We start from the raw sequence: 15,899 nt of genomic DNA on the forward strand, positions 1-15,899 counted from the left end.
TTCATAAATTGGATCCAGCTATCTCCAATATTAAATTTCTGTAGGACCTTCAATAGATAGGGCCACTCAACTTGGTCAAAGGCCTTTTCGGCGTCAAGAGATATGACGGCAAGGTCCACGTTGGGTAACCTCTGAGAATACATAATATTGAAGAGGCGCCTGAGATTGAAGAATGAGTTTCTGTTAGGGATAAAGCCGGTCTGATCCGAATGGACCAATTTGCCAATTAAAGTGCTAAGCCTGTTAGCCAGAGTTTTTGCTAAAATCTTTTGGTCTGTATTAAGGAGAGATATTGGTCTGTATGACCCTACCTCTTCTGGATCTTTACCCTTCTTATATATAACTGTAATGAACGCTTCGTCCAAAGTAGAAGGGAGAGCTCCATCCTCATTGGCCTGAACCAACATTTTGTGCAGGTAGGGAGAGAGCATGTTGCTGAATGTTTTATAGAATTCACCAGGGTGTCCATCTGGGCCCGGGGTCTTGCCACTCTTTAGAGATTTAATTGTTTCTCGAATTTCATCGAGATATTTCCTTATTCAGGAAGTTAGAATCTTCCTGGTTCAGGGCAGGAAGATTACAGTCCTCCAAAAATGTTTGCATAATTAAGGGGTTAGGATCCGCTTTAGATGTATATAGAGTCTCATAAAACTGCCGGAATCTGTCATTGATGTCTTTGGGGGAAGAGAGTAATTCCCCAGATGCAGATTTAACCCTGTGAATCATTCGGTCACTCACATTTTTTCGAAGTTGTCTAGCGAGTAATTTGTGTGGTTTGTCACCAAACTCAAAATATTTTTGCTTGGCATAGAGAAAATATTTAGCAATTTTAGCTGAGAGAATCTGATTATATTCAAATTTTAAAGAGGTAATTTTTTTATGTTTCTCCATAGATGGGTGGCTAGCATTCTCCCTATCCGGTAAGTGAATTTGTCCCTCCAGTTCTTCCAGTTTTCCTCTGTTTTACCTACTCCTGGCAGCCTGAAAGGAGATGATACAGCCTCTCAGATAAGCCTTCAGTGTTTCCCACAATAATGCTGGGGAGGTCTCTGTGTTGTCATTGGTATCAAAGAAAAATGTAATTTGGTCTTTAAGATATTCACAGAATGTTGGTTCTGTGAGGAGCTGAGGATTCAACCTCCAGACCCTCTCATTTGGTACAATGTCACCCAATCTCAGGGAGAAGGTGAGTGGACTGTGGTCGGAGATTATAATATCATGATACCTCACATTACAGGTATAGGGGAGTAGTCTAGCATCCAACAAAAAGTAGTCAATTCGAGTGTAAACCTTGTGAACATGAGAGTAAAAGGAGTATTCCCTACCCGTAGGGTTAGCGATCCTCCATATATCAAATAAGTTCGATTTTTTTTTTTAATGTAGGTATTCAAGAATTCGCTTGAATAGGAGGTAGGGGTTCGCCGGGTAGAGGATCTATCCAAATATTGGTCTAGCACACAGTTAAGGTCCCCTCCAATGACCAGGTTAGTATGGGAGATATCTGGAATCAGGGCAAGGACTCTTTTGAAAAAAGAGGGGTTGTCAATGTTTGGCCCATAGATATTTAGTAGAGTTACTGAGGTAGAGTGGATTTCTCCTATTACGATCACATACCGACCCTCTTTATCCGCAATAGTGGTTTTATGTAGAAAGGGAATTCCTTTCCGATACACTTGCCCCACCCACCTACACTTAAGTCTGCAATGAGAGTTATTCTTCAGATGGGTTTCTTGCAAAAATATAATATCAGACGAGAGTGCTTTCAAGTGGGCTATGACCTTGCCCCTCTTAATTGGTTCGTTTAAACCCTTGACATTCCAGGAAGTGAATGTAAGCCCCGCCCTCCTCTCGTTTGTAGTTCCTATGGTGGCCTGCATACCATGTAACTTGATAAAAAGGTAAGAAAGCGCACCAAACCATCACGATCAGCATATGTAGCACCTACACCCGAGCAGTATCCAACCCACCCCTCCCCCCTGCAAGCACCTTTACTTCCCACCCTGTACCCCTAATTTCCCCAACACTTACCCCCCCATCAACCCACATTTAACAGGCATGTACAAACAGGAGAAAAAAAAGGAAAAATAAAAATAATAAACACATTGTCTGGCCGATGCCAAAAAAGCATGGCGCGACCTCGAACAAGAGGTAAAACAAAAATAAAATCCCAACTATACGTTCACCTCTCACTATCCTAGAACTTCTACTAACATATGAACTGAGGAGGCTCCCGCGAGTTAAGTGTTCAGGTAGCATCTAATAAACCTAAACCGAATAAGTTGCAACTTAAACATATTGCGCATTTAAGCATCATCCTGGGTCAATCCCAGAGATAAGCAAGATATAGCCTCAAGATTATATTGCTAAGCACTGCCGGTCAAAAAATAAACCATCCGCAACCGACATAGTCAGCCGTACCTTTACGTACTGTGGGTCAGGAGATCGGAACAAGGATTTGTTAAATTAAACGTTCCCCCCATAAAAAACATGTTTAATAAGAAAGAAAGAAAAATATATGCATACATATATACAGTGCCTTGCGAAAGTATTCGGCCCCCTTGAACTTTGCGAACTTTTGCCACATTTCAGGCTTCAAACATAAAGATATAAAACTGTATTTTTTTGTGAAGAATCAACAACAAGTGGGACACAATCATGAAGTGGAACGACATTTATTGGATATTTCAAACTTTTTTAACAAATCAAAAACTGAAAAATTGGGCGTGCAAAATTATTCAGCCCCCTTAAGTTAATACTTTGTAGCGCCACCTTTTGCTGCGATTACAGCTGTAAGTCGCTTGGGGTATGTCTCCATCAGTTTTGCACATCGAGAGACTGAAATATTTTCCCATTCCTCCTTGCAAAACAGCTCGAGCTCAGTGAGGTTGGATGGAGAGCATTTGTGAACAGCAGTTTTCAGTTCTTTCCACAGATTCTCGATTGGATTCAGGTCTGGACTTTGACTTGGCCATTCTAACACCTGGATATGTTTATTTTTGAACCATTCCATTGTAGATTTTGCTTTATGTTTTGGATCATTGTCTTGTTGGAAGACAAATCTCTGTCCCAGTCTCAGGTCTTTTGTAGACTCCATCAGGTTTTCTTCCAGAATGGTCCTGTATTTGGCTCCATCCATCTTCCCATCAATTTTAACCATCTTCCCTGTCCCTGCTGAAGAAAAGCAGGCCCAAACCATGATGCTGCCACCACCATGTTTGACAGTGGGGATGGTGTGTTCAGGGTGATGGGCTGTGTTGCTTTTACGCCAAACATAACGTTTTGCATTGTTGCCAAAAAGTTCAATTTTGGTTTCATCTGACCAGAGCACCTTCTTCCACATGTTTGGTGTGTCTCCCAGGTGGCTTGTGGCAAACTTTAAACAACACTTTTTATGGATATCTTTAAGAAATGGCTTTCTTCTTGCCACTCTTCCATAAAGGTCAGATTTGTGCAATATACGACTGATTGTTGTCCTATGGACAGAGTCTCCCACCTCAGCTGTAGATCTCTGCAGTTCATCCAGAGTGATCATGGGCCTCTTGGCTGCATCTCTGATCAGTCTTCTCCTTGTATGAGCTGAAAGTTTAGAGGGACGGCCAGGTCTTGGTAGATTTGCAGTGGTCTGATACTCCTTCCATTTCAATATTATCGCTTGCACAGTGCTCCTTGGGATGTTTAAAGCTTGGGAAATCTTTTTGTATCCAAATCCGGCTTTAAACTTCTTCACAACAGTATCTCGGACCTGCCTGGTGTGTTCCTTGTTCTTCATGATGCTCTCTGCGCTTTTAACGGACCTCTGAGACTATCACAGTGCAGGTGCATTTATACGGAGACTTGATTACACACAGGTGGATTGTATTTATCATCATTAGTCCTTTAGGTCAACATTGGATCATTCAGAGATCCTCACTGAACTTCTGGAGAGAGTTTGCTGCACTGAAAGTAAAGGGGCTGAATAATTTTGCACGCCCAATTTTTCAGTTTTTGATTTGTTAAAAAAGTTTGAAATATCCAATAAATGTCGTTCCACTTCATGATTGTGTCCCACTTGTTGGTGATTCTTCACAAAAAATACGGTTTTATATCTTTGTTTGAAGCCTGAAATGTGGCAAAAGGTCGCAAAGTTCAAGGGGGCCGAATACTTTCGCAAGGCACTGTGTATATATACATACACACACACACATGTACACACATACATACATACATACATACACACATATCAAATCAAATGTATTTATATAGCCCTTCGTACATCAGCTGATATCTCAAAGTGCTGTACAGAAACCCAACCTAAAACTCCAAACAGCAAGCAATGCAGGTGTAGAAGCACGGTACATATATACATATATATACATACACACACATACATACATACATACACACATATACATACATACACACATACACACACATACATACACACACATACATACACACATATACATACATATACATACATACACACCTATATACATGTATGTACATATACCCACACAAAAAAATCATATATAAAAAATATATATTTAAAGAATATGTATATACATCCATATGCACATATACACACATTCATACCCCAGAATAACAATCTACACTGATTTAAAATATACACATACATAATGCTAAGAGAAAATAGTAATAAAGTACAAATAGTAATTATATGTACGCACACCTACACAGACATAAGCACTGCAGAGGGCTGGTGGGACTCTAGTCGGGAGAGAGGCCCACGGCCAGACAAAGGCAGAACGGCACAAAACATCAACTTGCTAACCAGGTGTCTGCCCCCTCCCAACCATCACCCCCAGTCCCCCGCAAGCAATAAATAACTGGTATGGTAGTAAGAATAATGTAAGGATTGTAAAATAAATAACGAAACAAAACGAAAGTGGGGGAATATATGTATATCCGTCCGAAGGTGTTAGTGATCAAACCTGGAAGTAAAAAATATGCATCGCTCTGACCACAGCCGGGATGAAAGTGAATTTAATGTTAAATGAGAGCTCTGACCGCCATTCATTGGTCTGCTCAGCGTCTTACATGTTCGGTAGCCCTTGTTGAGCCCGTTTAATACGTTTTCACCCAATATGGTATAGTATGGATTCGAGTCCTTGAGCAGACCCTAACACGCAATAACAAGGCACTCTAACCTGTACGGGGGATTGGTGTATATCCCCGGATAAACTTCTCTGCGTCCAAAACCGAGGAGAGCCAAATCTTCTCACCGGAAGGCGGGGTAATTCTTAGTCTTGCAGGGAAGAGTAAGGCTGGGCGAAGATGGAGTTTGTAGAGTTTGGTCATGACATCTCTGTAGTCGGCGCAATGCTTTGCCACATTGGGCGCATAATCCTCATAGATACGGAGTGGATGCCCTTTATGTGACAGGTTGCCCCTCATTCGAGCTTCACGCAGGATAAGATCCTTGGTCTTGAAACTGTGACAACAGATGATTACTGGGCGAGGACGTTGGCCCGGTCCAGGCACTGGGACAAGGGAGCGATGTGCGCGGTCCAGCTGGGGATCCGAATCCAAAACATCCGATCCCATTGCATCCTTCAATAGCTTGGCGAAGAAGTCAGTGGGGCGAGAGCCCGTCTCTACCCCCTCTGCCAGACCAACAACGCGAAGGTTATTACGTCTGGATCGGCCCTCCAGGTCCACCACTTTCACAGAAAGCCTCTGCACAGTATCCTGCAATGACGTGCATAGCTTCTCTAACTCGTCGATCCTACCAGGGTTGAATTCAGAAGCTTTCTCAAGGTCCACAATACTCTGGCCATGTGAAGCGACCGTTCGAATGACGCTCTCGATTTTGGTGTCCAGCTCAGCAATAGTGGCCTTAAGATCCTCAGCTATAGCAAAACGTAGCTCCCCCAGAGCCCGGGTAAGTTCTGTAAGTGTCACGTTGTTGCATGTGCCTCCCGCCATGTCTGTCTCGTTGTTTAGTGGGGAGTAGGCCTCCGCTGTGGATTTATTGTCCTTTGGTCGCTTATTATTCGGCATTTTCATATAAAAAGTTACAATCTTGTATTAGAAAGAAACGTTTGTTGTAAAAAGTGTCATAAAGTAGGTTAAATTAGATTATTTCACAAAAAAGTTGCAGGAGCCTCTCACGCACAGCCGTTCACTCCAACATGCTAGCTCCGCCCAGAGATGCTGTTTTTGAGTGAGTTCATGTTTAAGTTCTCACTCAGCACTGTCAACACTTTGTATTCAACACTTTTATAAACCATAAAATGTGCGTTCTTCCTACTTGCAGCACTGCAGTTGTAATGAATGAGTAGGAAAGTGGATCCATAAGCTTGCGTTGTTATTATTAGCGGTTTGGGTCTTCTTTATATAGAGGAATATTTCACTTTCTCTGGTCATAGGAATAACAACATGAATTTGTGCAGAGGCAGAAATAATGTGACTTGAGTTTTGCCATCAGCTGGAAGACTGTGTCCCCTTTTGGTCAGTGTCAGTGGAGGAAAGGGAGAGGGGAGGGACGTTGAGAGGCGGACCCTTAGTCTGCTGCTCTCTCCTTCTACCCAGTAAAATAAAAAGGAAAGGATTTATATGTATGATCACTCAGATGTGCCTCACGAGTAATGCAACAACTGATACATTACCGGTGTTATCATATAGCCTACCTCCATATAGCCTACCTCCATAAAGCCTACCTCCATATAGCCTACCTCCATAAAGCCTACCTCCATAAAGCCTACCTCCATAAAGCCTACCTCCATATAGCCTACCTCCATATAGCCTACCTCCATATAGCCTACCTCCATATAGCCTACCTCCATATAGCCTACCTCCATATAGCCTACCTCCATATAGCCTACCTCCATAAAGCCTACCTCCATATAGCCTACCTCCATATAGCCTACCTCCATATAGCCTACCTCCATAAAGCCTACCTCCATATAGCCTACCTCCATATAGCCTACCTCCATAAAGCCTACCTCCATATAGCCTACCTCCATAAAGCCTACCTCCATATAGCCTACCTCCATATAGCCTACCTCCATAAAGCCTACCTCCATATAGCCTACCTCCATATAGCCTACCTCCATAAAGCCTACCTCCATATAGCCTACCTCCATATAGCCTACCTCCATATAGCCTACCTCCATATAGCCTACCTCCATATAGCCTACCTCCATATAGCCTACCTCCATATAGCCTACCTCCATATAGCCTACCTCCATATAGCCTACCTCCATATAGCCTACCTCCATAAAGCCTACCTCCATAAAGCCTACCTCCATAAAGCCTACCTCCATATAGCCTACCTCCATATAGCCTACCTCCATAAAGCCTACCTCCATATAGCCTACCTCCATATAGCCTACCTCCATATAGCCTACCCCCATAAAGCCTACCTCCATATAGACTACCTCCATATAGCCTACCTCCATATAGCCTACCTCCATATAGCCTACCTCCATAAAGCCTACCTCCATATAGCCTACCTCCATATAGCCTACCTCCATATAGCCTACCTCCATATAGCCTACCTCCATATAGCCTACCTCCATATAGCTTACCTCAAATGTTGAAATATTTATTTAAAACAAATGGTCTGAGAAGAATGCATTGGCAGGGAAATTCAAGCAAAGCCATTATGCTGTGATAATGTTTTGGGCCTATAGCCTACTGCACACACCTCATTACTACAGTACTCTTTTTTAAAATAGGTTCATGTTTAAAAAGAATGACGAGCGATCTCGGCTTGCATTTTGACTCGCAAAGTGATCTCGACTCCAAAAAGGTTGGTGACCACAGCTTTAAGTTGTAGCAACATATGTATTGCATGGAACATACACTGAGTGTACAGAACATTAAGAACACTTTCCTAATATTGAGTAGCCCCCCCTTTTACCCTCAGAACAGCCTCAATTCGTCGGTGCATGAGCCCATCTTCAGTCCAATGCTTCCCACAGTTGTCAAGTTCGCTGGAAGTCCTTTGTGTGGTGGACCATTCTTGATAGACATGGGAAACGGTTGAGCATGAAAAGCCCAGCACCTTCTACCATACTCCGTTCAAAGGCACTTAAATATTCTGTCTTGCCCATTCACCCTCTGAATAGCACACATACACAATCCTTGTCTCAATTGTCTTAAGACTTAAAAATCCTTTTTTTAACCTGTCTCCTCCCCTTCATCTACACGGATTGAAGTGGATTTAACACGTGACATCAATAAGGGATCATAGATTTTGCCTGGTTAGTCTGTCATGGAAAGAGCAGATGTTCTTATTGTTTTATACACTCAGTGTATGTCATTCTTTCTGTGTTCATTAATCGTCTATGAGTAAAGCCAGGAGTTTTTCCTAGTCAGCTGAGGTCACATACTCAGGCTATAAGTAGACGGGACTGGTCAGTCCAGAGTTTTTCCTGCTCAGCTCACATGACCAGTAAAAAACTACTGGCCCTAGCTATGAAAAATATTAAGTCTATGACCCCCACTAAGTAGTTTACAATGAGACAAAAGACACTCCGAAGAATAGTACCGTGTGAATGCTACGGCCATGCGTACGTCATTGATGTTTGCTTAAAGTGCACTAACAGATGTTACAGCTGCTTGGAACATCTCATTATTACTAAAAGACAATTTATCACCAGGTCCCTTTTTATAATCCCCCAAAATACTAACAATGACATTACTACGGAGGAACTGGGCAACACATAGCTAGCTCTTCCTCCCATAGTCCCCCGTTTCACTCTGATTGCGGGACAGAGCATTTCTCAGTATCTCACACACACACACACACACCTGGCTAACACATAGCCTAAAGCATGTGTGCTGGAAACAGTCTGACGTGTATTTCCAAGTACGCCTGTGTTAGCCCTGTGCACTCAGTGTGCTCTTTGTTTCAGTGGAAGGATAAAGATCTCTTATCGCCATGTCCTTCTGAGGAGAAATGGATATGATGTTTGTTTTGGCTAACCAATGGATCTTTCAGAGTCAACAATCCTCCCTTGATATCAAGTTAATCCAGTTTACCTACCTGGTAATTCAGCCTGTTAGTTTTGCATTGGCAGTGTGTGAAGCACAGACCTGAAAGAACACCTCCCTATCCTCTGACCACCATGCATGTACTTTCTCAGGATAACACTGACCACATTTACATGCACAGCAAGATCCCCTTATTATTCTGGATATTCAACTATTCAGTTTGTGAGTTAATGCATATAAACATCATATCCCGTTTACAATAATCCGAAAAAGCTTGTTAGGCAATGTTATAATTTGTGACATCTCTTATTACACTGAACAAAATATAAACGCGACATGTAAAGTGTTGGTCCCATGTTTCATGAGCTGAAATTAAAGATCCCAGAAATGTTCCATACTCACAAAAAGCTTGTTTCTCTAAAATGTAATGCACAAATTTGTTTACATCCCTGTTAGTGAGCATTTCTCCTTTGCCAAGATAATTCATCCACCTGACAGGTGTGGCATATCATGAAGCAGATTAAACAGCATGATCATTATACAGGTGCTTGGGACAATATGCCCTCCCAGGCCCACCCATGACTGCGCCCCTGCCCAGTCATGTGAAATCAATAGATTAGGTGCTAATTTATTTAAACTGTCAGATTTCCTTACATGAGCTGTAACTCAGTAAAATCTTTGAAATTGTTGCATGTTGCGTTTTTATATTTTTGCTCAGTATAAAACAGTGTTTGCATCCTGATTGTGAGAAGGAGTCAGGTCACTGACATGTCTGACACCTCACGGTGCTGCCCAGGGAAAGGACAGGATTGCTTTGGCTTATATTAACGTGGGGACATTATGGTGATTAGTTTTACCTATAGCTCTGCTTATGGTCCTGCTGCTGGGTGTTTGGTTCAGTACCTAATATAGTTAGTTACCTAATGGTCTCAATGGTTCACATCGGGGAACATTTGAAGGTTTAAGGGCCAAGGGAACTAGAACAGAAATGGAACTGAACGTTCATTGAAGGAGCCCACTGTCATTCAACACAGGAAATTAATTTGTCCTTCGGTTCTGTCAAATTATATCAAATGTTATTTGTCACATGCACTGAGTACAATGGGTGTAGCCTTTCTTACGTGAAATGCTTACTAAGAAGCCCTTCCCAACGATCCAGAGGTTACACATTGCACACACTATTTACTACCACTGGTCTATCAGGTAGAGCTGGCACAGTTACCGTGTAACTGTGTAACCGATGGTTATGGATGAAGAATGTCATGTGTTTTGTTTTTTGAAACAAACAGCTGTCTGAAGACGGGACAGCCTGGCATTTGTGTGGTTGAGTCCGTTTCTGCGGTAACATGGACTCTTCACAACCTGTTGTTGCATTCGAGTCTCCGGTTGCCTAGAATGAATAGAACGGGCTTGGAATCTCTAACCCTGGCAAATACCCTGGCAACTGTACCCATGACTGGTAATGTCATATGTACACCCACAATGGCTGCCTGGTATTGTGATGCAATAGTTTCTTTGGTAATGTAGAATTTTCATTCAAATGATGTTAATTGATGTGGCTCATGCAGTGGAATGTCAGTTGATTTGTATCAACAAATCACAGCACATATTGAATGGGTCTTTTCCCATACAGTAGATGCGATAAAGGTCAATGGAACACAGACGTTCCATTGACCGGATTGGCGCATATTCAACAAATCTGATCCAACAAAGTGGATATTCGTCAAATCCATCACGTACGGTTCCCATAGTGACCGTGCGTACATACCCCAACCAGAAGCCATGGATCACAGGCAATATCCGCATTGAGCCAAAGGGTAGAGCTGCTGCTTTCAAGGAGCGGGACTCTAACCTGGAATCTTATAAGAAATCCCGCTATGCCCTCCGACGAACCATCAAGCAGTCAATACAGGACTAATATTGAATCATACTAGACCTGCTCCGACGCTTGTAGGATGTGGCAGGGCATTCAAACTATTACAGGCTATAAACGGAAGCACAGCCGCAAGCTGCCCATTGACACAAGCCAACCAGATGAGCTAAATTACTTCTATGCTCACTTCGAGGCAAGTAACATGACTGTTATGATCACGCTCTACTTAGCGGATGTGAGAAAGACCTTAAAACAGGTCAACATCCACAAGGCCGCAGGGCCAAACGGATTACCAGGATGTGTACTCCGAGCATGCGCTGACAAACTAGCATGTGTTTTCACGGACATTTTCAACTTGTCCCTGACTGAGTCTGTAATACCAACATGTTTCAAGCAGACCATCATAGTCTCTGTGTCCAAGAACACTAAGGTAACCTGCCAAAATGACTACCAACCCGTAGAACTCACGTCTGTAGCCTTGAAGTGCTTCGAAAGGCTGGTCATAGCTCACATCAACACCATCATCCCAGAAACCCTAGACCCACTCCAATTTGTATACTGCCCCAACAGATCCACTCATGATGCAATCTCTATTGCACTCAACACTGCCTTTCCCTCCTGGACAAAAGGAACACCTATGTGAGAATGCTGTTCATTGACTACAGCTCAGTGTTCAACACCATTAGTGCCCTCAAAGCTCATCACTAAGCTAAGGACCCTGGGAATAAACACCTCCCTCATCAACTAGATCCTGGACTTTCTGACAGGCCGCCTCTAGGTGGTTAGGGTAGGTAAAAACACATCCGCCACGCTGATCCTCAACACGGGGGCCCCTCAGGCGTGCATGCTCAGTCCCCTCCTGTACTCCCTGTTCACTCATGACTGCATGGTCAGGCACGACTCCAACATCATCATTAAGTTTGTTGACGACACAACAGTGGTAAGCCTGATCACTGACAACGATGTGACAGCCTATAGGGAGGAGGTCTGAGACCTGGCCATGTGGTGAAAACAACAACTCCCTCAACGTGTTCAAGACAAAGGAGATGATTATGGACTACAGGAAAAGGAAGACCGAGCACGCCCCCATTCTCATCAATGGGGCTGTAATGGAGCAGGTTGAGAGCTTCAAGTTCCTTGGTGTCCACATCACCAACAAACTCTCATGGTCCATACACACTAAGACAGTCGTGAAGAGGGCACGACAAAACGTATTCCCCCTCAGAAGACTGAAAAGATTTGGCATGGGTCCTCAGATCCTCAAAAGGTTCTACAGCTGCAACATCGAGAGCATCCTGGTTGCATCATTGCCTGGTATAGCAACTGCTCTGCCTCTGATCGCAAGGCACTACAGAGGGTAGTGCGTATGGCCCGGTACATCACTGGGGCCAAGCTTCCTGCCATCCAGGGCCTCTATACCAGTTGGTGTCAGAGGAAGTCCCTAAAAATTGTCAATGACTCCAGCCACCCTTGTCATAGACTGTTCTCTCTGCTACCGCACGGCAAGCGGTACCGGAGCGCCAAGTCTAGGTCCAAAAGGCTTCTTAACAGCTTCTACCCACATTCCATAAGACTCCTGAATAGCTAATCAAAGGGCTACCCAGACCCCTCTTTTACGCTGCTGCTACTCTCTGGTTATTATCTATGTATAGTCACTTTAACTCTACCTACATGTACATATTACCTCGACTAAATGGTGCCCACGCACATTGACTCTGTTCCGGTACCCCCTGTATATAGCCTCGCTATTGTTATTTTACTGCTGCTGTTTAATTATTTGTAACTTAACATTTTTATTTTCAATTTTTTACTTAAACACTTATTTTTCTTAACTGCTTGACGCATTGATGTTTAAGGACTTGTAAATAAGCATTTCACTGTAAGGTCTAGACCTGTTGTATCCGACACATGTGACAAATAAAATAGTATTTTATTTACAATGACTTCAGGAAGTATTCATACCCCTTGACTTATTCCACATTTTGTTATTACAGCCTGAATTAAAAATGGATTAAATATTATTTTTCTCACCCATCTACACACAATACCCCATTATGACAAAGTGAAAACATGTTTTTAGAAATGTTTGCAAATGTGTTGAAAATTAAAAACAGAAATATAGTATTTACATAAGTATTCATATCTCTGAGTCAATACTTTGTAGAAACACATTTGGCAGCAATTACAGCTGTGAGTCTTGATGGGTAAGTCTCTAAGAGCTTTCCACACCTGGATTGTGCAACGTATCCCCATTTATTTAAAAAAAAATCTTCAAACTTTGTGTCAAATTGGTTGTTAATCATTGCTAGAAAATAATTTTCAGGTCTTGCCATAGATTCTCAAGTAGATTTAAGTCAAAACTGTGACTCGGCCACTCAGGAACATTCCCTGTCTTCTTGATAAGCAACTCCATTGTAGATTTGGTCTTGAGTTTTAGGTTATTGTCCTGCTGAAATGTGAATTAATCTCTGTGTCGAGTGGAAAGCAGACTGAACCAGGTTTCCCTCTAGGATTTTGCCTGTGCTTAGCTCCATTCCATTTATTTTTATCCTGAAAAACTCCCAAGTCCTTAATGATTACAAGCATACCCATAACATGATGCAGTCACCACTATGCTTAAAAATATGGAGAGTGGTACTCAGTAATGTATTGGATTTGCCCTAAACATAACACTTTTGTTGTCAGGACAAAAAGTGAATTGCTTTGCCACATTTTTTGCAGTATTCATTTAGTGCCTTGTTGCAAACAGAATACATGTTTTGTAATATTGGTATTCTTGTCACGGATCCCTCCGGAACTGTCATTACGCACACCTGGCCCCTATTCCCATTGATTAGTAATTGTATAAGTGTGCCCTTTGTTCACCGTTGTCTTGTCGATTTATTGTTCCAATGTCCGTTGGTCGTGTGAGTACCTGTGCTGTATTGTTTTGGCTTTCGTGCCACGTGTATTGTGCCGATAATTACGGGTCTCGTCCCATGTGATAATCATTGTGCGACTGTGTATTTAGTCAAGGTACTCCTGGCTATTTTGTTTGGGTCTCAACCCTGTGTTTGGTATACATGTTTGTTTGGTCTTCGTACACAGCACGGGGACTACAATGTAACTCTTTTAAAGTCACCATTGGCCTCATGGTGAAATCTCTGAGTGGTTTTCTTCCTCTCCGGCAACTGAGTTAGGGAGGACGGTTGTATCTTTGTAGTAACTGGGTGTATTGATACACCATTCAAAGTGTAATGAATAACTTTTCTATGCTCTAAGGGATATTCAATGTATGCTTTATTTTCTTTCTCATCTACCAATGGGTGCCCTTCTTTGTGAGGCAATGGAAAACCTTCCTGATTTCTGTGTTTGAAATTCACTGCTCAACTGAGGGACCTTACTGATCATTTTATGTGTGGGGTTCAGAGATGAGGTAGTCATTCACAATTACACTATTATTGCACACATTGAGTCCATGCAACTTATTATGTGACTTATTAAGCACATTTTTACTCCTGAAATTATTTAACCTTGCCATAAGAAAGGGGTTAAATACTTATTGACTCAAACTCAAAAAACATAATTCCACTTTGACATTATGGGTTATTGTGTGTAGGCCAGTGCCCCCAAAAAATCTAAATTAAATATATTTTAAATTCAGGCTGTAACACAACAAAATCTGAAAAAATGAAACGGGTGTGAATACTTTCTAAAGGCCTGCATGTATTCTAATAGGCCCACAATGTGGTTACTAAAGTCCGATCTGGATATATTAGGCTGTTTTCACTGCATAACATATAGAAGCTGTCCTTTTTCATGTTTAGAAGTGAATGCTAACTCCCATTTGGTTTAAGCTGTTTAGCATAGCCAGCATACAGACATTTTGCAGGGGAGAAATGAGGAGACTGGATCCCCCCCCCCATGGCCCTTTCCCCATGTGTTTCCATAGTAAATCCATTGTTTTGATCGAGTTTGAGTGACCTCTTTACCGCATCTATATCGATGGGTACACTTGCTGCTTTTACTTCCTGCTTTTACTTCCTGCTTTGCCCTTATGGATACACTCACAATAGCCTCTAGTCCACCCATTATGCCATCATTGACTTGAATGGGGATGTGCGGTATATTAATTATATTTCTATGGCAGCATATGCAGTCACCAGGAAAATCACCAGGAAATCACCAGGAACAGAGCAAAACATTTGTTTAATTTAGGAAATCTGTTCCCAAATATTCCTACGAATCAAAAAAGAGTCTCGATCGTGTCTCAATGCGATCAAGGTAGGAAATTATTGTTATTTACAAATGCACATTTTTGGGGGACTTAGTTGTTGTCAATTTGTTTCCTTCCCCTGGTCTAAAATGTCAGGATGTGGTTTTCTAGCAATCACTTTTACATTAGATTGTGAGGTTTGTGTTGTGTTGATCATGTGTCTTTTATTTATTTATGTGTATATATATAAATATATATAATTTTTTATATATTATTATTTTTTGTTAACTGTGTGTGACAGATCCAGTACATACCTACTGTGCCCGAGGCCTCTCCTGGCCTGCCATCCCACGTAGTCAGGATGAGCTCATCGCTACAAAGTCCACAGTGGAGCTCTCTTCGCTCACAGTACTCCTCAAACTTCACTTTCTCTCTCACTCACACACACACACACACACACTTCACAAAGTTCCCTTTACTTAGGACAGTAGGATGATGGTACACACCCTCCTCTCTAATTACATTTTTATTTATTTTTATTTAACTAACACTGAAAACGCACACGTGAGTATGATGATGGTAACCCCCTGGTTTCTCTCCAGATTCTCTACAGATGTAGTTCTCTCTGACATTATTTTTACTTTGCTCGGCTCGCACTGATGATGTCAGAGCTGTAAACCAGAAACACACAAAGGGAGTAGTCCGCATAACCCGCATGGAACAAATTACACTGACGGGTTCCTGTACGCAATGAGCGCACACCGGAATGTGTGTGTGTGTGTACGAGCGAGTGAGTGAGTGAGAGAGTAACACACTGTGAGAAAGGGAGCTACAGAATAGAGTGATAGAGAGAGGAGAAAGTTTACATAAGACTTTTATGACTCTATTCAT

The 15,899-nt window shown here is 42.1% G+C and overlaps 1 protein-coding gene across 3 annotated transcripts in view; it reads left to right on the forward strand.

Annotated features, from left to right (window-relative positions):
• Positions 1-15,899, forward strand: part of LOC112262620 (G protein-coupled receptor kinase 5) — a 57,433-nt gene that overhangs the window by 15,616 nt on the left and 25,918 nt on the right. For 2 of the 3 annotated variants that reach the window (XM_042331390.1, XM_042331389.1), the window contains exon 2: positions 894-920. The exons of the other annotated variant lie outside the window; for it this stretch is intronic. In XM_042331390.1, coding sequence (XP_042187324.1) covers positions 894-920 — 27 coding nt within the window. The remainder of the gene's footprint in view (positions 1-893; positions 921-15,899) is intronic. 3 annotated transcript variants of the gene reach the window in all.

The sequence above is a fragment of the Oncorhynchus tshawytscha genome, linkage group LG12 (genome assembly GCF_018296145.1).
Source record: "Oncorhynchus tshawytscha isolate Ot180627B linkage group LG12, Otsh_v2.0, whole genome shotgun sequence".
NCBI lineage: Eukaryota > Metazoa > Chordata > Actinopteri > Salmoniformes > Salmonidae > Oncorhynchus > Oncorhynchus tshawytscha.